This window comes from Canis lupus, chromosome 9 (assembly GCF_003254725.2).
Source record: "Canis lupus dingo isolate Sandy chromosome 9, ASM325472v2, whole genome shotgun sequence".
Lineage (NCBI taxonomy): Eukaryota > Metazoa > Chordata > Mammalia > Carnivora > Canidae > Canis > Canis lupus.
Window position 1 is genome coordinate 46,137,717 of NC_064251.1, and position 26,803 is coordinate 46,164,519.

The 26,803-nt window shown below is 44.9% G+C and overlaps 2 protein-coding genes across 3 annotated transcripts in view; both read left to right on the forward strand.

Annotated features, from left to right (window-relative positions):
• Window positions 1-26,803, forward strand: part of NXN (nucleoredoxin) — a 153,479-nt gene that overhangs the window by 98,270 nt on the left and 28,406 nt on the right. Inside the window, exons 1-2 of one of the 2 annotated variants that reach the window (XM_035721421.2) lie at window positions 24,662-24,710; window positions 24,975-25,092. In XM_035721421.2, the coding sequence (XP_035577314.2) occupies window positions 24,696-24,710; window positions 24,975-25,092 (133 nt within the window). In that variant the 5' untranslated portion in view covers window positions 24,662-24,695. Of the gene's footprint in view, window positions 1-24,661; window positions 24,711-24,974; window positions 25,093-26,803 lie in introns of those variants that run through there. The other variant, XM_025476205.3, reaches the window with a different exon arrangement.
• GLOD4 (glyoxalase domain containing 4) overlaps window positions 14,303-26,803 on the forward strand; it is a 73,671-nt gene continuing 61,170 nt past the window's right edge. The window contains exon 1 of the mRNA XM_049114262.1: window positions 14,303-14,307. The gene's annotated coding sequence lies outside the window, so the exon portion shown is untranslated. The remainder of the gene's footprint in view (window positions 14,308-26,803) is intronic.

A 26,803-nucleotide genomic window follows, 5' to 3' on the forward strand; every position in this document is an offset into this window, starting at 1 on the left:
CCGAGGTGGGACTTGATCTCAGGACCCTGAGATCATGACCTGAGCTGAAGGCAGATGAAGGCAGATGCTTAACGGATGCCACCAAGGCTCCCTAGACTCATGGATTTTTAAAGAATGCAATTAATCTAATAAAGTTAAACTTTATTATTCTTTTTAGTACTCTAAAGCCTGATAAATGGGAACCTTTTCAAGGTATCTCCTGGGACCTTTTAACATGTCCCCAACATTATTGAAGTATTTTCTTGCTGTTCTGGCATACAGGAAGATGTTCACGCTCAACTTGTGCTTTTCTTGCCCGCATCTTAGAATCAGCTGTTTCTCTAAGAAACCCTGATTCCTTTTGGTGGAGAAATGGTATTTAGAAACTAAGGTGTGGATGTCAAGTGTGCCCATTGCTAGGAGTGTCACTGCTCCCAGGCACTTTCATAACCAAGAAGACATAACCAAGAAGTTCAATGTTTTTTAAAATCTTGAGCTTAAAATGATATGTTTGATTCAGAACCACCATCACAGGGCACTTCCTTACTTTCTCATTGCATATTTGCATCCTTTTTGCCCCAAAGTGAGAACCTTGTTTACAAATTTATAATAGTGATATTGCCAACAATAAACCTACTAAGTAAAGTTCAAGATTCTCTCTCTCTCTCTCTCTCTCTCTCTCTCTCTCTCTCTCTCTCTCTCTCTCTCTCTTTGGATTATATCCAGGTAAGAGGGAACAGTCAGAGAACTGTATCCAAAAGTCACATGAATGATTTCACTTTTTTGTATAGATAATGTTGTAATTACCATATACAGTTAGGTTTATATGTTTCTGTTCCTATTCAACTTTAGCGTTTCCCTTTTCTCTCATGCTTTTTATTTGACTTGATTTTTTGACACATAAAATATTTACATGGTCCCAAAGTCAAAACTATATAAAATAATATACTAAGAGAAGTCTCACTTCTACTTCCAGAAGTAACCATTTTTTGAAAAGATTTTATTTATTTATTTGAGACAGAAAGAGGCAGGAGGGGTAGAGCCAGAGAGAATCTTAAACAGACTGAGCACAAAGCCCAATGTGGGACTTGATCTCACCACCCTGAGATCATGACCTGAGCCAAAATCACGAGTCAGACGCTTAACTGACTGAGCCACCCAGGTGCCCTAGAAGTAGCCATTTTCATTGTCCCTGATTTATCCTTTCTGTCCTGCTTGTTGCAAAGCTAACCAATACCTCTCTGTCTTAGGACCTGTTTTTCATGCGCTCCCAGGAATGGTTGAGGTGCTGGTTCTCAGAGTCAGCCATAACCAGAGGAAGCAAATTCGGAATAGTGAAATGCAGTTAATTTGCTCAATTTTGTCTATTGCTTTAGTAATCTGTGTGGAGGGCACAGCACTGTGTGGAAGCCAGCTAACAGGCAACTGAGAGGACCAGAGATGCAGGCCTTTCAAATAGAATGAAGACGTCCGAGTTTGGTTTTGACTGTCTGCTTAATGGCCTTTGACAGGAGTGGAACTGATGCTAGTACCCCCGGGGCAGATCTGGAATCTGTGAAACAGATTTTTTTTTTTTTTTTACGTGTGAAACAGATTTTGACTAAGCAGATAAGTTGCTTCTCTAGCGGGTCTTTTAGTGCAGCTGTTGTTTTGTGCTGGAGTCATTGGGTTTCCCTTTCCTTTTCATACCATCTCATCTGCTTTAATCCTCTCCTTCATCAGAGCTGCAGGGAACACATTTTTTTCTTTAGAATAAACATCTTGGGGAAGTTAACTTTTCACATTTGTTGTTCTTTCCTTGACATTAAGGAACTTTTATAAGCAATTAAAACAAAGAGAAAACCCAAACCAAAAATTCCCCTAAACTGCAAATGACCTCAGTAGGGATCTCTTCCAGTATTTCTGGTCTTAACTCCTTTGGTGAGTTTAGGGAGTGACTCTTGGTCTCACGTCCAAGTGACAACTTTCTACTATTGGTAAATGTGGATAAACATGTCTAATACATGCCATTAAACATGATTTTGGGGTGAGACTGAGCAGAGATAACCATAAAACTCTAACTGGACAGGAAGTTGGATCTGAAAGTATTTCCTGGAATGACTTGGTCTTTTTCTTGAGCAGTGAATGTTCTTGGTAAAGAATCTCCCAGACAGTAGAGATGGGATGGCCTCTGAACCAGATCATTTCAGTCTTAAATCATTTCGTTAGTTCTTCCTTGGAGCATGAAGCCAAATTTGACCATGTCAGGGCACTTGGAATAGAGTAAATAAACTGAAAATTGCTCACTGCCAGCTCTCCACTAGACTAGAGATGGGTTAAAAAGAGAAGTGTGAGGTTTCCACTGATTTTTTTCACTGTCTCAGGCATTCTGGTACCACCTTTGTGGTTTTGTCATGGAGAATACCAGCTGTATTACCATTTACTTACTATTTTTCTTTAAATAAACTCACTTTTACAGTTTCAATTTGTATCACTGTTGAAAAGGGAGATGAGCAGGTGTTGGAGAAACATTCATCATTTATTAACATCCAACTAAGACTTTTCCCCTAAAGTAATTGGGAGGGCCAGAAGAAAATTGAACATGAATTAACATTTGATTGCGATTTGATTCAGTATTATTTAGTGGGGAATATTTGTGTTACCTAAAGATGACTTCCATTGAGTTTAAATAAGGAATTCCACTTACAGAAACATTGTCCAGGGACAGATTTATTGCTCTTGATGGAGTGTGGCATGGTGGTAACCATCAACACATCACTTTTATGCTCAAATTTTGTTTTGGGTTTTGTTTTTTGTTTTTTTGGTTTTTTTTGCTCAAGTTTTTAGACTGTCCTTAAAAACTAGAGGTTTCATAGTAGTCGTCATGTGTCTAAAAAAAACCCGTTAGATCAAGGCACTAGTGTTTCCTCTAGAAACAGATTACAGGTATACACATTGCAATCCATGTTCAAAAAAAGGAAGCATAAGATGTGGCAGGATAAAATAAAGGCAAGACAAAATAAGATAAACAAGGAATAAGATACATAAGAAATAAAACAAAAATAAGGAAGGAGAGGACAAAGGAGAATTAGCATCAAGGCTAAAAATGTGTATCACTGTGACCTGTCCACCTGCTACATGGGAGTGTAGAGTTTTACATGTCCTAACAGCTCATCTCACCTTGGTCAAGAAAGAAAACCCTACCAAATCTCCCACAGACTACCTAGCTTTCATCCTGGTTCCTGGTGAACTCTGTGTGACAGTAACTGAAGGAAGCAGCATCAATGAAAAGCTGGAAAAGTTTACCCAAAAAACAGTGACTTGGGCTTTAGAATAGTTGGTATTGAGTCCTTTTCTGGCAACAGATAATTAGCAAAATCAGTTGTCCATTTGAGGCAATAAACTTACACCGTTGGTGGTAAAAGAAGGCCTGTCCGTATTTTTTGTTCTAGAGGCATGTGCCCAGCTCACCCAGAAGTGGTATCATTAGAAATAAGTTACAAAGAAGAGAGGCTAGAATGGAAATCTGTTCTGGTTTGTTTGAAACTATTCCCTTAGAACATTTCTGATCGCTACTCATGAATGGTTGATACAGGATCTGAATGAGCCTCAGTAGCTCAGGGTTGAGTTCATACCCTTGGCCTATGACATGCTCCTATCTGAAGAAGCAGAGGTCCATCAGAGCCACAGGTAATCTGATGTTTCTGATGGATTTCTCCACCAGGTGAGAAAAGTGACTGGGGTATGAGATGGCCTTGCCCCTCATATAAGACATTGGCCTGAGAAACCCCACCTGACTAAGCAAGTGGCTACTCCATACTCTCTGTCGCCTCTTTTGCCAGGGATGGGTCAGTGTTACCAGTAAGCTTTACTGTGGCTGCACTTTGCAGGCTGATGAGTTACAGTGAATTTAGCCATTCAGATGCAGGATGGGCTCCACCATGGAAATTGTGGCTTTAGTAAAAGGCAAGTACTTAGCAAAACTGATTGGGCCCTATTGTAAGACCTGGCAGGTCCCCAGCCTAAAGCATGCCCTGCAGTGACTTTAAGATTCTTCTCCTACCCAATGCTTTCAGTCAGAATCCTAGAGGCAAACACCTAGTGAAAAAACCAACCTGAAAGGTTTCAGTGTTTGTTTTGTGCTTGCAAAATCCTTGACTTCAGAATATCCATCTCCTCTTACTTAGGGTTTGAGGCCATTTCTTTCTTCAGCCATTATTGAAAAGAATTTTGGCAGATGCAAGGCTAGATTAGACCTCCTTATCTCCATCTCCCCTCAGGGACTGCTGTTGAGTTGCCTGTCTCATATGACAGGAATCATTCTCTGCTGGTTTCGATTGAGTTCTCTGGCACACTGGATTTGATTTGTTGTAGCACATACATTCCCTCTGCCAAGGTACACAGAGTCTTTAGACTTAGAGGCTTGTTTTATTATTTTTCCCCCTAAACTTAATTTATTCTACATATCCCATGGCAGAGCTAAACATTTGGGGGTGTTTGGCTGCCAGAAGTGGTGGTAGATCAGATGGGGCTGTGTCTATACTTGTTGAAGGATGGGAGGATTGCTTCCTTCTGGGGCATATTTTCAGAGAGTGTTGGACTAATTCAAACAAAACTTTTCAACAAACTTACTCATGAATAGAACTTATGGGATAAATTGATCTAGGGTAGCAGTCAAGTTCATGCTAGCCTCAGAAAGGGTATTTTGGACTGGATAGAAAGCTATCCTTTCCCTTTGCTTGCAACCCTGGGCGTAGCTCTCTTGTATCCCCTTAGGGCAAGAGATTCAAGGGCTGAAAAGGGCAGGGCTGACTGTTGAAGGCTTTTAACATCTCATTGTGTATAAATGATTCTCAACTTTTAAAATTCCACTCAGGTGAGCAGATGGAATCATTTAAAAATCCATTTAACTAAAAAATATCTCAACAACAGAATCTCCCCACCCTCATTAAGACAAGGGACTTTCAAGGTACAGAAAAACTTTGGTGAGAATAGTATGAGGATGGTATGGTGAGAAATGAGAATCAGAAACAGTGATTCCAGACTCATTCACTTAATCAGCAGATATTTTGATTGTGTGCTGACTCTGCGCCAGGCACTGTGCCAGAAGCTGGGCCTCCAGTCGTGAGCATAGTATCAGCCCTATCCTCTTGGGGCTCTGCAGGCCATTGAGGAAGATTGACAAGACACACACATCATGAAATTCATGATCAGGTCTACCAAGAAAGAGCATCAGGATTTGGATGTATAATGGGGGGCCTGGTCTAAGACTTGGAGGGGCAGAGGGCAGAGATGGCTCCCCCGAGGAAATAACATTTGATCTGACATCTGTAGGATGAGTAAGAAATACTTGGGAAAAGGAAAAGAAAAGCTGGGTCAGATGGACAAATGTAGGAAAGAGCTGATAGGACCCAAACTTCAATGGGTGTAAGAATTGCCCGGCAGCTTTCTTAAAATGTATGTTTTTGCATCTCACCCTCAGAGTCAGTGGGTCAAAACTGGGGCCCCCAAATCTCTATCACCCTGGGGGGATTCTGATGCAGGTCTTCCTGGGGAAATGCTGCCTTAAGCATCCTTGGAGAAACTCTTTCTTTTCAGTTTGCAACTTTTTGCTGGAGACAACTCCAGGCCTCCTTTGTAAAGGTGGTTACAGTTAGGTTTGGCATAAATGTAACCTAACTGCTCAGGGGGCCTTGCCAGCTTCCTGGTCATGGTGCATTTTCTAAGTTTCCTTGGTGGAGACACCACTGCTATGGCTGCGGTGTGTGTGTGTGTGTGGTTCTCACTGGGGGGCTTGTGGGGAGGAGTCACTGTGATGCCCCCAAATGACAGAAGTGAGACTGAGCCAGCAGGGTTTCCTCTTTGGTGAAGAACTTTCTGGAGGCAGTGGGGCCATGGCCAGCATGTAAGGATAAGCTGGGCCCCACTAGATTCTTGTCCCCTTTTCTCACCACTGCCTCCATTGGCACAGGACCAAAGGAATTTAAGGTGGTAGGACTGTTACTGGGATTGGAATCATTGATTAAACTACATTATGCTTTTTCCATCCTCCATTTCAAGTCTTTGTTTATATCAGGAGAAGTCTTGATGCATTCCTTCTTTAAACCCCAGGAACACTTGCTAACCTCCCTTCCAATACAGAAGGCAGACCTTAGAGTCTTCTGCAGCCACCAGGGGCTGGATCAAGTTTAATAATTGTTTGGTTTTTGTTCTTTTTATTTTGATGCTTAATTTCCATATGGTGGTACTGATTTTCCATTTACAAGAGCAATATAAAATTTCCTTTCAAAATAAGTTTATTTATTTATTTTAAAGATTTTATTTATTTGAGAGAGAGTGAGCAAGCAAGCATGAGCAGGGGGAGGGGTAGGGAGGAGCAGACTACTCGCTGAGCAGGGAGCACGATGTGGGACTTGATCCCAGGACCCTAGGATCACAACCTGAGCAGAAGACAGACACTTAACCAACTGAGCCACCCAGGTACCCAAGTTTGTTTTTTAGAAAGAGTATTTAAAACAAGTTAATAAGAGTTAGTGGGCACAGACCGTCAGTGATGTATGTGAACAACAACTGTGTGTGGGAAGTCTGCACACTGGATGGAGCCATCTGGATTTTCTGTCATTTCATCCTCATAGCAATCCTCTGAGGCAAGAATGGCCATTTCTCCCAGTTTACAGTGGAGATAACTTTCTCAGAGAAGTGAAGTGACTGGGACAGCCTGGTCCACGTCACCATGCTGCTCTTTCAGCCTACTCTTCACTGTGACTAGGGGACACAGTGACCACATATGCTTCAGTGACCCTTCCTCATCCCTACTTGCTCTGACTCGTGCTTCCTGTTCATTTTCCCTTTCTGTCTGCAGCTTGGAGCTGTTCTCAGAGGAGCAGGCAGGGCTTATCCCCACTCTTTTTCATTGCAGCCTAGAGAATTTGGGGTCTTAAATGTTTGGTCACCAAGAACAGAATTCAGGGGCACTGGATCCAGTTTCTTGCTTTTGGACACAAATTGTTCTATGGGTGGTCTGGAGCCCAGTTTGAAGCTTGTTGATATTTAACAAGCTTCAGTTCAGTTCTGGTAAAGGTTGACAAGATTATGAGCTCTTGAAAATGGTCAGTGTGTCCCAGAAAGTCTGTGCTGCTTCTGGAAGAAGCACTTTGTGTGTGGTTTCTATTCAGAGGGTCCAGCAGCCTGAGCTCTCTAAGCAAGTGGTTAGTGGCATATTAGAGCTCTGATTCACTGGGACATTTCTGTTCTGGAGGAGAAAGCTAGTCTGGCTGCAGCCTCAGAAGCTTTAGATTCTCTGCCCCTTTTGGTTCTGTGGTACCAGTGGCTTCTAGAATAAGCCCATAGGAGGGTGCTGGCACACGTAGCCTGCAGTGGCTCATTGAGCTGTCTTGGAAACTAAAGTTGGTAGAGACTGAATGTGTCTGCTTCTGAATGTCACGAATGCTGTGATACCTTGGGAATGTGCTATAAAGGACGTTGGGTTTTTTTTGCAAGTGGCCATTCATCTTGTCTGTGGAAACCTCAGGCTTTCTTCCCTCCTGACTCAGCTCAGGGCTGTGTCTTCTGGAGCCAAAGAGGATGTAAAACTTTTCTGGAGGGAGGGCCAGCCCTCTATTGGGGAACTCAAAGGAGGCTGCTTCTCTCTGCAAGTTTGTGACAGTTTGTTCACAGTCACCTTCCCCTTGACCCACGAGTCAGAGAAGCAGGCTGATTTTTCTCACACCCACATATAATATTTTAGACTCTTATATTTAAGAAGTACTGTATTTTCAGGGCTGCTGGCTGGCAGAGGGCAGAGAGGCCCTGACCACTGATTTGCTCTGTCATCTTAGGCAAGTCTTCTTGCTTCTATCTCTGCCTCCATAGCATACGGAGGAATCTCTTCCCCAGGGTCCTGGAATCCTGTGGTGAAAACAGAGGAAGGATATACAAGAAAGGGATTTGAAAGGATTCAGAGTATAATGCAGTTTTGCTTTTCTTTCACTGGTGTTTTAAGTAGTGAGGATTTCGTGGTGCATGTGGGCCTTCTATGCACAAATATGCACACATCTGGCTTAGTTAGGAGTTGTTTACAAGGAACAGAAATGCACTCAAGCTGGCATAAGTAGATTGGGTTAGGCTCTCAGAATAAAGTTGTTAGTCACAGGGGCATCCAGATTCAGGAAATCAAGTTCGGCTGGGATACAGAGGACCAGAATGGGATTCAGAAACCGGGCCCTCTCACCCTCCTCCTCCAGGCTGCAGTTTCTTATTTGCTTCTCTGTTTTCTGCCATCTGTTTTTCTTTTTCTTTTTTTTAAAGATTTTATTTATTTATTATATAGAGGAAAAAGTGAGCACACAAGCAGGGGGATTGGCCAGCAGAAGGAGAAGGAGAAGCAGGCCCCCCACTAAGCCAATGTGGGGCTCCATCCCAAGGTCCTGGGATCATGACCTGAACTGAAGGCAGATGCTTAACAGACTAAGCCACCCAGGCTCCTGTGCTGTCTTTCTGACTGCTTCTTCTCTGTCACCTTTGTTTTTCTCTGCTTGTCACTGGCCCCCCAAATCTATACCTGCGTCCACTTCACCTCTACCATGGTCTATCTAATCAGTGCTGCTCCATCTTTTCCACATCCCTGCCACATTTAGAAAACAATCTACTGTTTGTCTTCTGGGGATAAAGGGACAAGGCAGCTTGTCACCAGAGGGGAGGGGGTGAGGGCTCCAGCTGCACCGAGGGCTGAGAGAATCGATATGGCATCTTCCTCTAACCTATGTGTTGCATACTGGTTGAGAAGCTCTGACCTTACTGAATCTTTGTATACAATTTCTAAGTTAGTGGGAGAGAGTATGATTGGCTTCAGATCAGATGTCCACACCTGCTACAGTCACATGCAGCAGTCACCTGCAGCCCACAATTGTTCCCCTGGAACACACATGTCTCACCATGGGGCTTGAGGGTCTGTGAGGCAAGGACCAGCATCCCAGGTGGAGTGTCCAAATAGCATACAGATTTAGATACTTAGCAGGCTCCTTTCCTCCCTTGAAGGCAGGGATCTTTGGCCTTAATCTCTATATCTCCACACCATCTGGCACAAATACTTGGTAGGTTTTAGATGCTCAGTAAATATCTATTGATAAATAAATGACTAGGCATGTACATGATGTAGATCTGAAGTTAACACTAAGCAGTATCTTGAAGTGTGATGTTTGATCTATCTAGAAAACTGTCATTCCCCGCTCTCGTTGTGTCCTGACCTTGGACGCTGCTTCACCCCATTTCTCTAGCACTTCTAGTGACTGAGGACCTTCTTGCTCATTTCTTCTTTCTTGTTACCATTTGAAGTCTCAAACTGAGAGTAATCAGCGAGGCAGGCCGCCTGTGTTTCTTCTCAGTATGAAGCATTTGGAACCAATTGTACGGTGGCCCCTTTGAGTTAGCTGTTTAGAAGTAAAACAACACACACTAATACTTCATTGTAAAAATGTCTTTCCAGGCAATATCTTGGACTTTTTGTGTTTCTATGGAAACGCCCATCTAAATTTCCTGCTTGATTTTTTTTTTCTTAATGGCCAGGCATTAACTTGGCAAATACTACTATTTTTTAAAATCCTGCTGATACTAAGCAAGCAGCAGCAGTGCCTTTTGGAGATAAGAAATCAGCGTTCAGTAATTGAACATAAATTGTTGGTGGTTGGTGGTGGTTGATACCCTGTTGAGAATGACAGAGACTGCAGAGACCCTCGGCTTAATTAATAGCTTCATCTCCTACTCTTCATTCACCGTTTTGTAACAACTTTATATAGCAGAGAGATATGGATTGATGTTTCTTTGTAAGACTTAGGGAATATAATACTTTGTTCTGTATTTACTCCCATATTTATTTCTGTATTCGGTATGTAGCTCTTTTCCCCACCCGCCTTATTCTGCATGAATCACTTGGATGCATAAATTCAAGGACATTTGTTTGTGGCTCTCCTACATCTGTCTTGAATTTCATCTTTTCCACCCTGTCTTCTACTTTCCAAACAATTTACCTCCCTCTTTCTCTCTCCCTGCTGTTATTTATTTCACTGTGGACCCTTTCATTTCAAGAGCTGGCAGAGGGGACCAGTGCAAGCCACAGTGTATTTCTATATAAAGGCCTTCGGGAGCATGGTGATCACAGCTTCTCAGGATAGGACACGACTCCTTTTACTCGGGACACAGCTGGTCTGTGGTAGTGTGGCTCATGCCACTTTCAGAGCTGCAGAGGAGCTCACCGGGTTTCCCGTGAGGTAATGGCGTTCCTGTCATGGGCCAATCCAGTCTAATTTATGGAGGACCTTCATGTGCCAGGTTCTGTGCAGAATGGTCCCTAATGACTGTCCTCTTTGATCTACCCACCCCCCCCAGACTGGGAATTTCTCACATCATTGTAAATGTTTCCTTCCCTCCCCTTGTCATTTGGCCCAGGCTCAGTGGGCCTTCCTGAGGCAGGAAAGTGGTAACAAGGGGTTTAACTGGGCACTTGGAAAGTTCTGCCAAGAAACAGCTTTCCTGCAGCCAGCTGTGGGTGTGTGTGTGGGGGGACACAAACACAGCAAAAACACCCCAGTGAAATAACAATCAGGTAAAGAAATTGAAAGGAGTGCTCTGCTGAGTGAGTGCTAATGGCCCCACCATGGAACAGGTATGGATGGCGCTTAAATGCTAACTAAACATCTTCGTAATTCGCACAAACCACACTTCCTGCTCCTGTTTTCATTTCAAGAGTAGATGTGGAAATGCGCAGCCTGATCTGCTGGCCTGTAAGTTCTAGCATGGGGTTAGGCAGGGTTACGCAATCGCAGTCCAGATCTACTGGAAGCTGCGGAAAAGTTTTCAGCTTATTTGCCTGGTTTCCTTTTGGAAGGCAACTTATTTAGTAACTGTTGAGGAACCACAATGAATGTGTAAAAATGAAACACCAACTTGCTTGTTTTTCATGATACATCTTTAGAGTCACACACAAGAAGCTGCTAAGTGACCTCTTTCTTGGCCTGAATGCCCTCATGGTCCTCATGCACGTTTATGGAGTGCCTACCGTATGTGAGGCATTGAGGATACAAAAGCAGCATGAGATTTCACTCCTCCAGAGGGACGCATCTAGTGAAGGACATGTGAGCCAGTCTTTTGGTTCCTTAGCATGGACCCTTTTTTTTTTTTTTTTTTTTTAACAAAATGAAACAAAATCTTGCTGGCTTATTTTTTGCAAAGTCCTTGGGATGGGTTTGTTGGAATGAATTGATGGCGTCTAGCACCTTCCATCTAAGGGCAGGGAATGAAGAGAGAGATTCCTGCCCTGACAAGTGACTTCTCCAGCAGAATCCCCACATCTATGAGGAGTGGCACTCTTCCTTCCACACAGTCCTTATTTCTAGAGTTCTTTTCTTTTTATTTTCTTTCAGCCTTCTGGATCCTATAAAAATCTGGTGTGCAGATACTCAGAATTTATTTTTCTGTGGTATAAACTCAATATTCTGGGTTGGACTTGTGTGGTGACGCATCTCAAAGGAGGTGGCAGATCAGGGGTCCCAGTGTTCAAGTACAAATGCGCACTACTCAGAGGGAACATGGGCAAACTTGAACTCTTTCCTGATTATATCAGTAGAGGGATGGATTCACAGTGATACAAGCCACAGAAACCCTATCTCTGTCCCTCCATCCCTGAGGCTTTCCTTTGGAGCTGGGACGTGGTCTCTCAGATTCCAGACCGACTCTGGCTCCTTGTCCTGTCTCATGGGCAAACTCCCAGCCACTTTAATCCTTCTGCCTGTACAGCATTTGGCCCTGGTCTGTTATTACTAGCCACCCTCTTACTATTCCAAACCACTCTGCCCAGTAGAGGTTTTTGTACCAGATGGAACTTTAGGAAATCCCTCTGTCAGCTTGTAAGAGCTGCAGCACGGGGAAACAGAACAGCCTTTCCCTCCGTCTGTGGTGTTGGCCAGAAAGAACTTGGCAGCCATATGTCTCTTTGTACTCCCAACAAACTGCTCATCTCCTGGCTTGTTGAGTCATTAGGGCAGGAAGTTGTATAGCATAGTCAACGAACCTCTTTAATTAGTGTTATAAATGATACCAGGTTCCAAGTGTTCAAGAACGAGATTCTCCAAGGCCATGGGGAACTAAAGTGACTAAGAAATATTTTGGGGGGAAAAAGAAAGATTTTTACATTTCAGCGATTTTGAAAGGGTAAGAAGAAAATATTTACATTTTTGTCTCTGTGGGCATCATTTCATTTCATTTTTTTAAAAGATTTTATTTATTTGTTCATGAGAGACACACAGAGGCAGAGACACAGGCAGAGGGAGAAGCAGGCTCCATGCAGGGAGCCTGACATGGGACTCCATCCCAGGACCCCGGGACCATGCCTTGAGCCAAAGGCGGACGCCTGAGCCACCCAGGCATCCCTCTTTTTTTCTTTTTAAAGATGTTGTTTATTCATGTGACAGATTGAGGACAAGCAGGGGGAGCAGGAGCTGGGGCAGAAGGAGAGGGAGAAGCATGCTCCCCACTGAGCAGGGAGCCCGAAGCGGGTCTCAATCCCAGGACCCTGAGATGATGACCTGAGCCAAAGGCAGACTCTTCACCAACTGAGCCACTCAGGTGCCCTTTGTGGGCATCATTTCTAATCTTGGTAATTTGTTGTTATTGATTGAGGCTGACCCAAAGGTGCAGCTTTCTTAATATTTTTTTTTAATTTTTTATTTATTTGTGATAGTCACAGAGAGAGAGAGAATGAGGCAGAGACACAGGCAGAGGGAGAAGCAGGCTCCATGCACCGGGAGCACGATGTGGGACTCGATCCCGGGTCTCCAGGATCGCGCCCTGGGCCAAAGGCAGGCGCCAAACCGCTGCGCCACCCAGGGATCCCCTTAAGGTGCAGCTTTCTAAAAAGAAGTTTGGTGGCAGAGTTGCTTGGTGAGCGACTCCTGAGGAGAGGAAGAGACAGCCACAGATGCTTTAGAATGTGCTTTCATTCCCTGTCAGCCTCTTTGCCTGGTAGTTGCGTGTGGGATGCGGCCTCCTTTCCCTACTCTTTGCCACCAGAATCACAAGACTGCAGCCCACTGCCGCTAGACCCAGGTTTCAAAGCCGTGGGAGACACTACTTTTTTATTTTTAAATTCCTCATCCCCGCCAGCATGGCCACCATCATCCCCTTGTGTCTCTGGTGCTTGTGAGCATTTCTTAGTTGATTTCTGTCACTCCACAGAGAGAAGATCCACAGACTGGGTGCTAGTCTGAAATGTTGCCTTCCTTTCTATGAAGAGGGGAGCTGTTGGCCACCTGCCCAGAGTTGTTACTGGAGAAGTAGAGACTCTTCTGTTCTCCCCTTCCTTTGTCAGGCTTGATCCGCTTAGCCTCTGGCAGAAATTCTCTTGTAGAATATTCTGTACTTTCTCGTGCTGATTTGTGTGGGTCATCCTGGGTCCCAGCCCTGGCAGGGACCAGTGGCACTATGGTGTCCTGATCACCACAGTCAATTACTACCTACTTAATGCTCTTGATGTCTGACCCTGTGCAGGGCCCGTTGTCCTAGATGGGCTTTCTGATGTAAAAAATGGAAGGGCACACATTAGAGGTATTCTTGTATGAGTGCTTGCTGTGTGCCAGGGGCAGTTCTGAACATATATATATATTATTCTCATAGTAACCCTAGGAGATGGGTACCACGGGACCATTTTGCGATTGGAGAGAATGAAGCTTGGAGAGACAAAGTGATTTGTCCAAGATAGGCAGACCCAGGGTTCAAACTGATGTTGTGTGCCACCAAAGCCTGAGCTCTTGCCTGCTGCACTGCTTCCCAACTTTACATAGTGAAGCTGTGGGGCTGCCAGAAAGCAACAATCCCCTTGGAAGAAGGATTTAAGGGGTAGTGGTGGTTTTGGGCCCGACCTAGGAGAAGACAGTATGTGGCCCTTTATTCTGGGAATCAGTCGTGTATTTGACAGCACTCTAAAGTCACAGGTTAAGGTGGAAACATGGCTTACTGTTGACTGGTGAGGTGTGTGGTGGGAGGCTGGCTGCTGATAAGAATAGACATCTCTTGGTTAAAGAGATAAAAGGAAGAAGCAGCGTATCAGATTCGGCACCTCCCCTACCAGTGGCAAAGTGATTTCTGTTGTAAAAGAATTCATGGAAAGCAAAGTGAGGCTCCTAAGAACTTAAGAAGTCCACACACCATCAGTGAGTGACTGGCATTTACTCACTGTGTTGGGTTGTCTCTTGGCCCAGTTCCTCTATCTGTGGGTATCCCAAATGATACAAGGCCCATGAAGTCATTTCCTCCACCCCCTCCACAAATGGGAATTGGCAGCTGACATGGGCGCTAATAAGCAGGAGTTAGATGGGTCACCACATTTTTCTCTTTAGAATCATCATAGGAGCATCATAATCAACATCACCATTTTTACCATTTATTGAACACTTATTAGGTACTAGGCAGGGTTCTGAGTGTTGTGCACATATAATCCAGTGAATTCTCACATTCACAATATACAAGTAGTTATTATTATTATGATTCTTATTTTACTCATGAGAAAACTGAGGCTCCAAGAAATGAAATAACTTGCCCAATGTCACCCAGCTGATTGAACCCAGACAGTGTGGCTCCAGAACCATGTTCTTAACTGTTCTACCTATACCGTACTGCCTTCCAACAAAAGTAATGACCGAAGATCGGACTGACCAACAAGATCCAACTCAGCCATGAGCTGTTGGTTCTTGTGGCCACCCCAATTCGGAATAAATGTTATACAGAGAGTGTTTGAAAGCGTGGGTGTGTTCAACACACAGAGCCATTCCTGGCATATTCCCTAATGGAGATGAAGCCAGCCTTCCTTCTTGCACTCCTTATACTGCTTGTTCCTTGCCGTGATCTGCCCCATGTCTGGACAAAAGTAGTCATGGTTCTTTTTTTTTAAATTGTAGTAAAATAGATAAAATATAACACTTACCATTTTATTCATTTTTTACTTGTAAACTATAAGATTCCTGAAGGCAGACACAGTATTTCACCCCCGTCATTTCTCCTGCTGCACTTTAATATTGTAAGGCAGCGACACCTAATATCATATCATATATAGCCCAGCTAGGTCAGCAGTCTGTTGGTTAGAAAACTTAACTGTTCTGACATTTAGAGTAATGAAGAATAAATTTTTAAACTTTTTTTTTTTTTTTTTTTTTATTTATTTATTTATGATAGTCACAGAGAGAGAGAGAGAGAGGCAGAGTCATAGGCAGAGGGAGAAGCAGGCTCCATGCACCGGGAGCCCGACGTGGGATTCGATCCCGGGTCTCCAGGATCGCGCCCTGGGCCAAAGGCAGGCGCCAAACCGCTGCGCCACCCAGGGATCCCAAGAATAAATTTTTAATGTCCCTCTGACCCAGTCTTGTCTTTTGTGTTTAGTATAGCCTGGAGTGGTGGAGATGAACCCAGAAGGAGTGTGTGTGACACATGTAATGCCTGCTACTTTTGTCTGCAGGAAGCAGGGTAGATGTGTTCTTTTCTGAACCTTATGCTCTGTGATGGTTGGAGCACAGGCCCTCCTTCTGAAAGAGCTATGGTGAAGGGAGCATTGATCATTACTCCAGCTTCCTAAGTGCAAATCCATGAGGAGGGCTTTGATTTCTTGTAATCAGCCTGGTCCATCCACCCGGCTCTTTCCCTTGGTCTCGCCTGCTGGTTGGTTTTCTGTGTTGGCTTCAGGTAAAGGAGAGATGGGAAGGTGAGGAGGGTGCAGAGGTCAAAGGCCCCACCAGAGAAAGGAAGAAGAGCTCTAATTCCACTAGCACTTGTTTTGGGCAATTTATTTTTCAATTTAAAGAGCCTTCCGGGGGGGCTCCTGGGTGGCTTAGCCAGTTAAGCATCTGCCTTCAGTTCAGGTCATGATCCCAGGGTCCCTGCTCAGCGGGGAGTCTGCTTCTCCCTCTCCTCCTTGCTTGTGCTCTCTGTTGCTATCTCTGTGTCTCACTCTAAAATAAATAAATAAAATCTTTTTACATACATATAAAAAGCCTTCTGGGTCCCCAACTATCCCAAGGAACTGGGAAGAGTCTTGGTCATCAGGGGGCCCTCTAAGCAGTTGCACTTGGTTGCTAAGTGAGGCATTCAGTCTGGCTGGCCCCTCGACATTGTTCTTTCCCTCCCTTCCTTCTAGACCTTCATCCCCTGATCCATTCACCCATCATTCAGTGAGCACATAACATGTGTCCGGCCCTGCACTTAGCCAACCAACAGCTGTACCAAGCTAAAATTTCAGTCACAGGACAGATCACAGTGGAATCATGCCTCAGAAGCAAGATTTGGTCTTACCTCTGGGACAAGGTCCTGCTGGAGCATTGAGAGTGATACTGAGACGACAGTAGCAGCAACAACAACAATAATAATCGATAGTAATCACAGCAGCTAACTATAATCATGTAGTACCTCATGTATTCCAGGCTCAATTCTAAGCACTTTCTGGAACATATCAAATCTTCACAACATCCAGTAAAGTATAGGTACTGTTATCCCCATTTTGCAAATGAGAAAACCAAGAGAGAAGTCATGTAGCTTGTCTGAGGTCACCAACCAGCAGGTGGCCAGAGCAGAATTAGACCTGGGCCAGCCTGGCTCCAGAGCCTATGCTAAGTAACCTCTAGCGTTACAGACTGCCTCCACATTGGTGGGTGGGGATTGTTTTCTCAGACTGCATAGATAATGAGCTTTAGTAGTGTTCAGTTGGGAAGGGTGGGGATGCTTTTAAGCCTGTTTTCAAATGCTGCTCACAGAAAGGATGGTGTCTCTGTGGTCAGCATTCGGTGGAAGCGCAGGGGGAAGGCTTGTCTGAGAAGGCTCCACTGACCTTGCTGAGGAGGTTGCTGATGAATCTTACATCTGTGTTAGCTTTGGCTTGATCCCATAGATTTGCAGCAGCTGTTGAGAAATAAAAACTTGAACCCCCCAGTCAAGTGCAAGGCCCAGTCCTTGGAATGAGAGGCAGATTCTGAGTCACCCTCTGGAGTTGGGGCTTCTGGGAAATCATCAGGTTGAGTCTCCGTGTGGCATCTGTGGGTGCTGACAAATCCCCCCAGTGTGTCAGATGAGCTCGGTTCTAGAGTGTGCACTTTTGCAGTTTCCCAGTTTCCAGCCCTGTCCCTTTTGATACTTGCTTCATTGTTTCATGGGTCACTGGAGAAATGTTTTTGGCCGGCATTCCTAGGATGATAGCTCCAACCACAGCCTCGGAATCACTAACTAGAACCAGCCGCCAGGCCAAGGAATGGAACTTTCAAGTAACTTGATAGCCCGTTTTGGCATCCTTACTAATATTGTGTCCTCTTCCTTTTTTTCCATTTCATCTTTGTTGCCTTGCTTCTGAATCTGGCAAACTAGTTATAAGCCCTTAGATCTCTAAGCTTAGAGGGTTTAAATGAGCTCTGGGTGGACATTTGGCCACATGGTCACCCAAGAGGGAGCAGGCACTGGTTGGGAAAATCACTTGGTTGCCTCCAGCTGCAGCAGTGCCAGCCAGGGAAGCCCTTTCAAAGTACTGAGGTTGCCCAGAGCCTTTTTCTTCTATGGCCAGCAGAATGCAAGCTCCTGCTCTGCCTCCAGGGTCTGGATCAAAGTCTGCTGGGATGGGTGCCTCTGGCCTTGGCTCCTCCTCCTCCCTGCTCCTCTGGTCAAGGCCACACTGCATTTCACCCCACCGTCACCGGCCAGAAGGCGGAAGGCGAGGAGACCGAGCAGAGAGTTCCAGAGAGTCCGTCAGAATCACATGCGTCACACGTTGTCAGAGTTCTGAGAGAAGAGCAAAGTCCACAGAGTCTGTTCAGAACAATTTCCAGATGCCCTTTAAAATCTTCAAATCCCAGAATGGGAAGTGGAAGGCAGAAAAGAGGGGGTGGGGGAAACAAACTGACTTCATAAAACTGGCCGAAAAATAGGTATATGTTTTGCAGAAGGTGCTTATGGTAGAAATACCTCTCGCTACGGAAGGAAAACCCTGTTTTCTGGGGAGTTTTATATACAGCCTACTAACTATACAGTTGATTGATTAACTTTACAATAGAGTTGACAGGAAAATGTTTTTCTGAAGAGGATGCTGACAAGACAAGGGGGGAATAAGCATAAATTTGATGCGGATATTAGCGATGTGTCCCATGTGTACAGTGCTTTGGTTTTCACAGTATCTCCACACACATCACCTCATTTAAGTTCCAAATTGGTCCTGATATGTTGGCATTACCATGTGAGGCAAGCAGGTGTGACCTGCCCCAGCTGTAAAATCATGTCACCAGTGACGTTCACTGAGAGGTCAGGGCCAGGATGTAAATCGGGCCCCTTGGAGCCCATTTTCATTCTGTGCTACCAGATTTCCTCCCAAGAAGGAACTTTAAGAGAGTGAGAAAGCACTGGCTCTGGCTCCTGACTCTGATGAGATGTTCTACTATCACACTAATAAGGAATAGGAACTCCTTCCTTAGGGATCCTTAAAAATAAGTACAGTTAGTGCTCAGTCCTGGGTGGTTCTGATCTTCAGCGTCCTGAAGGCAGAAGATGAATTGGAGGCCACAGGTGGTAGGCATTTCCAACAATTCAGGAGCATAGCGGCCGCGTGCAGTGAGAATATCACCTCCCACCCTTCACTGTTGCATCATCTCAGAATTTAGGCAAATGCTGATTTTTATTAGAGGGAGTTTTATGGATGGAGTAATAGCATAGCTCTCTCAGTTGAACCAAGGCCAAGCCATGCCCTAAAATGAACTCTTAAGACAAGGGGGTCATCACCTGGGGACCATAGGCCACTTGGAATCAGACAAGTTCACTAAAAGGCTTCAAAGAATTCATGAACTCAGTGAAATTACACGCACACTTTTTTGTGTATGTGCATTTTTCTCTGCGGAAAGGATCTGTAGCTTTTATCCTCAAAAGTGTCTGTGACCCCAACATGGTTATGAAGCCACTGTTTTAAGAGGCCTCTTTGAAAACCTTTAGTGGACTTGAGACGTCACACACACGAAAAGGCACAGGAGTGAGTCTTGGGATCATTTCTTTACACTCAAGCATTTCTCCTTTACAGTCAGCACAAGAGAATCATCAAAGTAGACCTCTATGACTTTTCTAACATAAGGTTTGCTTTCTGATTCAGGTATCAAAATGGACATGGTTAGAATGATCATTCCTGTGCCTTCTGCACAGACTCTGAGCAACCAGCTCCAGCAACTGCAGCCTGAAAAAGACAGTCCTGTGCAGACTGCACATCACCGATGAATGCCAGAAATTCCACAATAAATCACAATTATATAAAATTATACCATGATGTAGTAGTCTCCAAAAGGATGGACTTTTCAGTGACCGATATGAGTCTAAAAGCATAATATTTTCTACTGAACCAGTGGGCATTTATTTAGAACAAAAGATCCAGCAACCAGGGATAAAACACAAGCCAAGATCTCCTGTCTTCTTTGAGACCCAGTGGGAAAGAAAGGGGGGCAATCCCTAGGGAGGGAGTCATGGGAAGGGTTAAGGGGGTACATTTTCTTACCTCTCCAAGAAGGATACTGAGAAAAAAGAACTATCTCTGGTGATTGGGGGTGGGGCAGAGTTAGGGTGTTATAGTCCTTCTGCCTACATGAGGGACCCAGAACAAATTGTTCTTTTTTATCTGTGGGGGTGGAGTAGAGAGACAGCATCTCTGTTTTTAGAGTCTTAAAAAAGTACTGTACTAATGCTCTCAGGGTACCCCTAGCCAACGGGCCAGGCCACAAGCCCTCCTTTTATTATGTCAGCTGGGGAACTGACGGGTGACTAAGCATTTAGGTGCTAGGTAGCCCAGGTACCAAAACCCACCCTTCCTTTAAAAATATCTAGCCAAGGGCAGCCCCGGTAGCTCAGTTGTTTAGCGCCCCTTTAGCCCAGGGCCTGATCTTGGAGACCCGGGATCAAGTCCCACATCGGGCTCCCTGCATGGAGCCTGCTTCTCCCTCTGCCAGTGTCTCTGCCTCTCTCTCTCTCCCTGTGTCTCTCATGAATAAATAAAATCTTTAAAAAAAATAAATAAATAAAAATAAAAATATCTAGCCAAGAGCCAACACATGCTTACATTTCAAATACAATATGCATGCCTACACACAAAGCAGTCTATTACAATCCTGTTGAATCTTCCATTTTTATATTTAAGGCTCACAGACCGTAACTTTCTTCAGGGAATAGTCTAGCTACCCATAAATCAAGTATTGTTACCTAATGCCATTTGTTTATGGGAGCCCCAAGCCTCAGGGAATATATGATAGTTGTGATCCCTTAACAATACACATGACCCAAGAAGATTTCTTCTTGGAAGGCAAGGATGGTTTGACCCTGGAGTTAAACTAATGAAATATATTGCAATGGATCAAAAGAATAAGCATAAAGTAACCATCCAGTTTTTGTTTTTGTTTTTGTTTTTAAAGATTTTATTTATTTATTCATGAGAGACACACAGAAAGAGGCAGAGACACAGGCAGAGGGAGAAGCAGGCTCCATGCAGGGAGCCCGATATGGGACTCGATCCTGGAATTCCGAGATCATGCCCCGAGCCAAAGGCAGACACTCAACCACTGAGCCACCCAGGCATCCCTAACCATCCGTTTTTGATAAAATTGCTGGTCAAAATGTTATGGAAGGCCATTTTTAAAAGTTGTGGTAAAATACATACATAAAATTTACCATATTAACCATTTTTAAGTGTACAGTTCAGTAGTGTTGAATACATTCACATTGATGTGCAGCCAGTACCACCACTGATCCCTGTAACTCTCTTGATCTTGTAAAACTGAAACTGGAGGGATGCGTGGGTAGCTAAGTCAGTTAAGTGCCTGACTCTTGATTTTGGCTCAGGTCGTGATCTCGGAGTCGTGAGATCCAGCCTCATGCCAGGCTCTGTGCTCAGCAGGTAATCTGCTTGAGACTCTCTTTCTCCCTCTGTCCCTCCTCCTGTTCACTTTCTCCCTCTCTCTCTCTTAAATAAATGAATAAATTTTTAAAGGAAAAAAAAAAACTGGAACTGTATACCCATTAACAATGCCACATTTCTTCCATGTCCACTGTCCACCCAGCCCCTGGCAACTGCCATTACAACTTCAATCTTTGCGAATTGGACTACTTTAGGTACCTCACATAAATGGAATCACACAGTGTTTGTCTTTTTGTGACTGGCTTCTTTCACTTAGCACAGTGTCCTGAAGTTTCATACGTGTTGTAACACGTGTCAGAATCCCCTTCCTTTTATGGCTGAGTAATATTCAAGACTATTTTGTTTACCATGTTGAAGAGTATCTGTCTCACACCAATGGTTGATATTACATCTGAAAGTAAAAGATCATGATTGGGTAGGAGTTAGAGGTGCTTACTACTTACTGTTTTGTTCGGGAAATTCCAGCCAATGTAGTTCTATAAGAAAAAGGAAGTAAATAGTATAATTGTTGGAGAAAGAGGATAAAGTTATCTTTATGTGCAAATAGCTTGGCTTTCTATTCAGGCTAAAATGTGCTTTGAAATAAGAATGTGCTTTCAAAAGTTAGCTGTTTTATAGCTTCACCTTTCTATTTGTGATCTCGATCCCACCCTCTGGCCTACGCAAGGACTTTGTTCTTGCATTTTTCCTTCTTATCAATTTTTTTCTCATCTGGATTACCTCCAACAATGTAGGTTTGAGTATCTCCCATCTATAAAATATCCACCCCTGACCACATCATGTGTTTTTCCAGCTACAGTTCTAGTCTCTGCTCCCTTTACAGCAAAACCCTTAAAGAAAGTTGTCTATAGTCACCACCTTAGCTCCTGTTTCGTGTTGGCCAGCAGACTCTAGGTGTCTGTGCTAGACAGAGCTGCACCCCAGTCCCTCCCGCTTCCAGTTGTTCTTTCATCCTCATGCCCCTGACTCCTTCTTGACCTGTCAAGGTCACAGATGACCTTAGTTGCCACATCCTCGGGTCAGTTCTCTGTCCTCATCGTACTCAATATCTCAGTAGCATTTGGCACAGGAGTCTACTCTCTCCTCCCCAGAAGAGTTCTGTCACCTGCCTTTCGGGACATCAGAGTCTCCCTGTTTTCCTCTCATGTCACTTGTCACTCCTTAATCTTCATGGGTGGTCCCTGGCTCTGCCCCTGGGGTGCTTTCTCCTCTGTGGCCATGCCCTCTCTCTGGATAACCTCACGCAGGCCTGTGACCCCAAACAGCATCCAGGCTGCCTGGATGATGATCCCTGATAGATCTCATGACCCCCACTCTGGCTCCCCCAGAGATTTGTAAGTCCACGTGCCTACTTGCAGTCTCCACTTGCACATCTAGTGGGCACCTCAGATTGACCTGTCTCATCTTGATTTTTTTTCTCTTGCAAGCTTTCTCCTACCCCATTGCTCCTCATCTTGGTCAGTAGGACCCCTTGACACCCTTTTGCTTAAACCCCAAAACCACAATATATCCTTTCCTTTCTCTCATCCCTTCCCCGCATTCAATTTGTTAGCCTGCTCTATTGACTGTCTCCAGAATATATCATGTCCTCACTCTGCTGCTGTAACCGAGGTGGCTGCCACTGCTGTCCACTCTTGCCATAGCTATTTGCACTGGCCTCTCCAGATCCTTCCTTCCCCTAGTCTTCCTCTGTGGGCTGTTCCTTCAGGGCTGCCAAAGTGACCTTTTAAAATGTAAATCAGATCACACCACTCCCTTGCTTAACCCTCCATAGCTTCCTGTTACACTTAGAGTAAAATTCTATCATATTTATTGGACCACAGGGCCTTAAAGATCTGTCAAGAGTGCCCTTTGGACCTCACCTCAGCCCCCTCCCTCATTCCATGGGGCTCTTCCATCCCAGCCAGTCTGCCTTCCAACCTCTAACCAGGTTCCCTGGGCCTCAGGTGGCCTCCCCCCAGGCGCATGTGACTCACTCCCATCACATGAGGGGTCTGTGGTCAAATGCTCTTTCTTCAAAGATGCCTTCCCTGATCACTCTCTAAAATATGTACCACTCCCCCTCAGCATGCCTTTGCTCTCACTCTGCTCTCTTTTCTCTTATGAAGTATCTGAAATTATTTTTTTGTTTATATTCTTGTTTGTTATTTGTGTCTCCCACTAGAGTAGAAACTCTGTGAAGACAGCCACTTCATTTGCCTTGTTCTATCTTGTATTCTTTGTGCTTAGCATAGGGCTGGCACGTAGTAAGTGCTCAGTTAATATCTGTTGAATGAATTTTAGCACTTACCAGTCACAAAATATATTGAGAAGAAACAATGTATTTACTATAGGGAGACATGGAATGCCTACATATCAATAAGCAAAAGATAACCAACAAAAACAAGGCATCATTTTTTCCTGCCAAATTAAAAAAACCAATATTGGTAAGAATACTGAGAAATGGGCTCTCTTGTTTGCTGCTGGTGGAAATAGAAAATTGTCCAAGCTTCTGTAAGTGATGAGTCATGGGTGATTTTTACTCAGCTTTTATGGTTTGTTGTGTGTTTCTTACTTTTCCCAATAATGACTTTTCTCCCCCCAAACAATTACCTTTTAAACTAGAGAAATTCCTTCATCTTCCTCCATGCCCCCTTCTAAAACTATTAACCTAAAAAAAAAATAAAAAATAAAAAATAAAAAAATAAAACTATTAACCTGGCTGGATCCTTGCAGTAGCAAACTTACAGAACTGATCCCCGCAGTGGAATGGTCTTACTCTGTTGTTGAACCTCTTTTAAAAAATGTTGAATCTGTGGCCTATATCAGGTTTCCCTGGAATGTTGCAATTCGGGGCAGTACAGACTATACGTGCAGACTTGCTCTTGCTCTAAGGGCTGGTTTGGGAACCCATTGGAGAGGCGGGACCCCCTAACTTTGAGGTAGAGTCCCACAGCCTTTCCTGCCAAGACCCAGGTCTCCACAGCCAGGGGAAGCCTAACATTTGTTGGTAGATACCCCACCCGACTCTGTTGCTGCTCGGGATTGAATTAAAAACAATAATAATCTGCTCTGTACAGCTGGCCTTCTGGTGCCTGCTTCCCTTTGACCTCATCCGTGGCCCATTCTGCCAAAGCCCAGGCGACTGACTCCCCGTGTGGGCCTCTGGCCCCCGGAAGGGAGGCTGTGGCTGAATCACCAGTGGGCCATTCTTCCATTTCCCCTGGCTTTTTTCTTCTCTGGAGCTGCCTTGGTGGTTGGACATTTTGTTTAGTTAGATTGCTTTCTGGCTTTGGCAGTTAAATGCCAGAGCACGCAGTGGCCCACCTGAATGGTGTTCACCCTGATGGCTGGGAGCAAATAACAGCTGGCCCACACTCTGTGCCCTGTCCTGGGCTGGTGCATTCATGCTTCCTCAGCCTTGTCCCTCCTAGACCCTGCTCCTCTAACAAGTTGACTGGAGTGGCACCGAGAGCTGAGGATTGGGGCTGGCTCAGGATGTTGTTCCTTTGTGGTTGTGGGTGGATGGCACACACAGCCACTGCCGATATTCCAAGTGTAGGAATGCAGTGGAGCAGAGGGGCCAGATTCTAGCTACTTGGTCTTCTGTTGGGTACCCTTGTCCCCTGTCCCCCGGGGCTCAGGGGCCCGGCAGAGCTGGGAAGCAGGGGAGCACCTGCCTGCTGATAGGGTTGAGAAACACCAATAAAGGGCCTCCCTTCCTGCCTTAACCATCTGGTGTTGGGGGTGCGTGTGTAGTTCATTTCCCAATACATCTTCATCTTCATGCTTTTTAGAGGAAATGCCCGTGGGAGAGGTGAGAGAGGAGTGCTCTCTCTGAGCAAGTGTAATCCTCCGTTGGTCTCTGTCACAGGCTGAGCCTAGGTGGGACTCAGACCCCCCTGCCCTGCCACAGACTGCAGAGGCCAGTGGGATTGTAGCTTCCTTGTTTGTTGATCTGTGCTTCGGTGTTTTCCAGTTCATGTGCCCATCAGGCCCGGGAGGGGCTCAAAAGGATGCTGCAATTAATGCATTTATTAATGCATGGGCTGAACCATCTCTTTCTCTTTTCTTCTTACAGCTGAAACTTTGGAACAAATATCGAATTTCCAACATTCCATCGCTAATATTCCTAGACGCTACCACCGGGAAGGTCGTGTGCAGGAATGGGCTGCTGGTGATCCGTGATGACCCAGAAGGTAGGACCTTGGCATGTCCATCCCGTGCTCCCTGCTCTGTCCCCCGACCCTGACTTCATCGCCATTGGTAGAAGACATACTGATAAAATCTATATGAGTGGATTTACTTGGCTGGCAGATCTTCTCGTGATGAAATTATAGAATTCTCCAGGTCATGGTTAAGATTTTTAAAGAGATCAGAATGTCCCTCCTGGGGGCTTTTTAAATTCATGGGTCAAAGGAGATGGAATCAGAAAAAGGAAGTTCTGTTTTGAGGGCTGAGGAGGCTATTGAGAAACAGCGAGAGCCCAGAGACTGACTTCTGGTGCTGTGTCCATGGCAGCTGCCACCTTAGCAATTAGAGGCAAACTCAGCAGTTGTGAGGTTTTTGTCTCTTTAAAATCCTACCATAGCAAAGTCACAGCCTCTGTGTTGCTCTCCTGGCCTCAGGGGTGACCAGCCTCATTTCTTGGTGCCAGCCCAGTCCTGTGGCCTTGGCCTTGCTGACTGGCCTTGGTGGGTGGGTGCCCGTACACTGGGTAGGCTTCTCTTACCATCATCCTGCTCACTGGACGATGATGTCCTGCTCACTTTCCTCATTTAGAGGAAATGCCCGTGGGAGAGGTGAGAGAGGAGTGCTCTCTCTGAGCAAGTGTAATCCTCCATTGGCCTCTGTCACAGGCTGAGCCTGGGTGGGACTCAGACTCCCTGCCCTGCCACAGACCGCAGAGGCCAGTGGAGTTGTAGCTTCCTTGTTTGTTGCTCTGTGCCAGGTCTGGTTCTTTCCTCTCTGCACTGGAGTCAGAAAAGCATCCTAAGGTCTTCCCTTTCTCACTTATTGATTAGAGGATTCAACCCTGGTAACAAATTTTCCTAGGAAAATTTTCACCTGCTTTAAAGAATTACCCTCATAAAATATTAAAAAAAAAAAAGGGATCCCTGGGTGGCGCAGCGGTTTGGCGCCTGCCTTTGGCCCAGGGCGTGATCCTGGAGACCCGGGATCGAATCCCACATCGGGCTCCCGGTGCATGGAGCCTGCTTCTCCCTCTGCCTGTGTCTCTGCCTCTCTCTCTCTCTCTCTGTATCTGTCATAAATAAATAAAATATTAAAAAAAAAAAAAGAATTACCTTCAGTAAAAAAAAGGCTTGGTGGAACCAAGTCTTCACCTTCTCAAATCACACACACACACACACACACACACTACTCTGAGCTTGTTAAAAATGCAGATTTCCCAGCCCTAAGCCCTCAGGGGAAGTCATTGCAGGACCCTTGCTTAGAAATAATGGCCAATCCCCTCCAGAGATGTTTGGGGCTGTTTGTTTCAGGGTGGGCTTGGCCACTTACATTTTTAACCAGTCTGTGCCTCTCCCACCCCCCACCCACCCAGGCGATTTTGGAGGCAGTGGTCCATGGACCACCCTGTGAGAAAACACTATTCTGTGGCTCTTCCTGCCTGGGGCTTAAGTGTCATCAGAATGTAGAACATCTGGGTTGAGTGAGTTTTACTCTTTCCTTTTACTGGATTTAATTCTCATTTGGTTCCCTGGGCCCCAACCCAGACCAACTGCATCAGAATCCCTGGGGGTGGGCCCCTGGAGCATTATATTTTAAAATTCCCCCAGCTGATTCTAAAATGCTGTCAGAGTTGGGAGCCACTGAGATTCCAGGGTTGGACTTGAAGAAACTCATGATTCTTACACAAGGCAGTGATTCCCCAACCTGGCACATCAT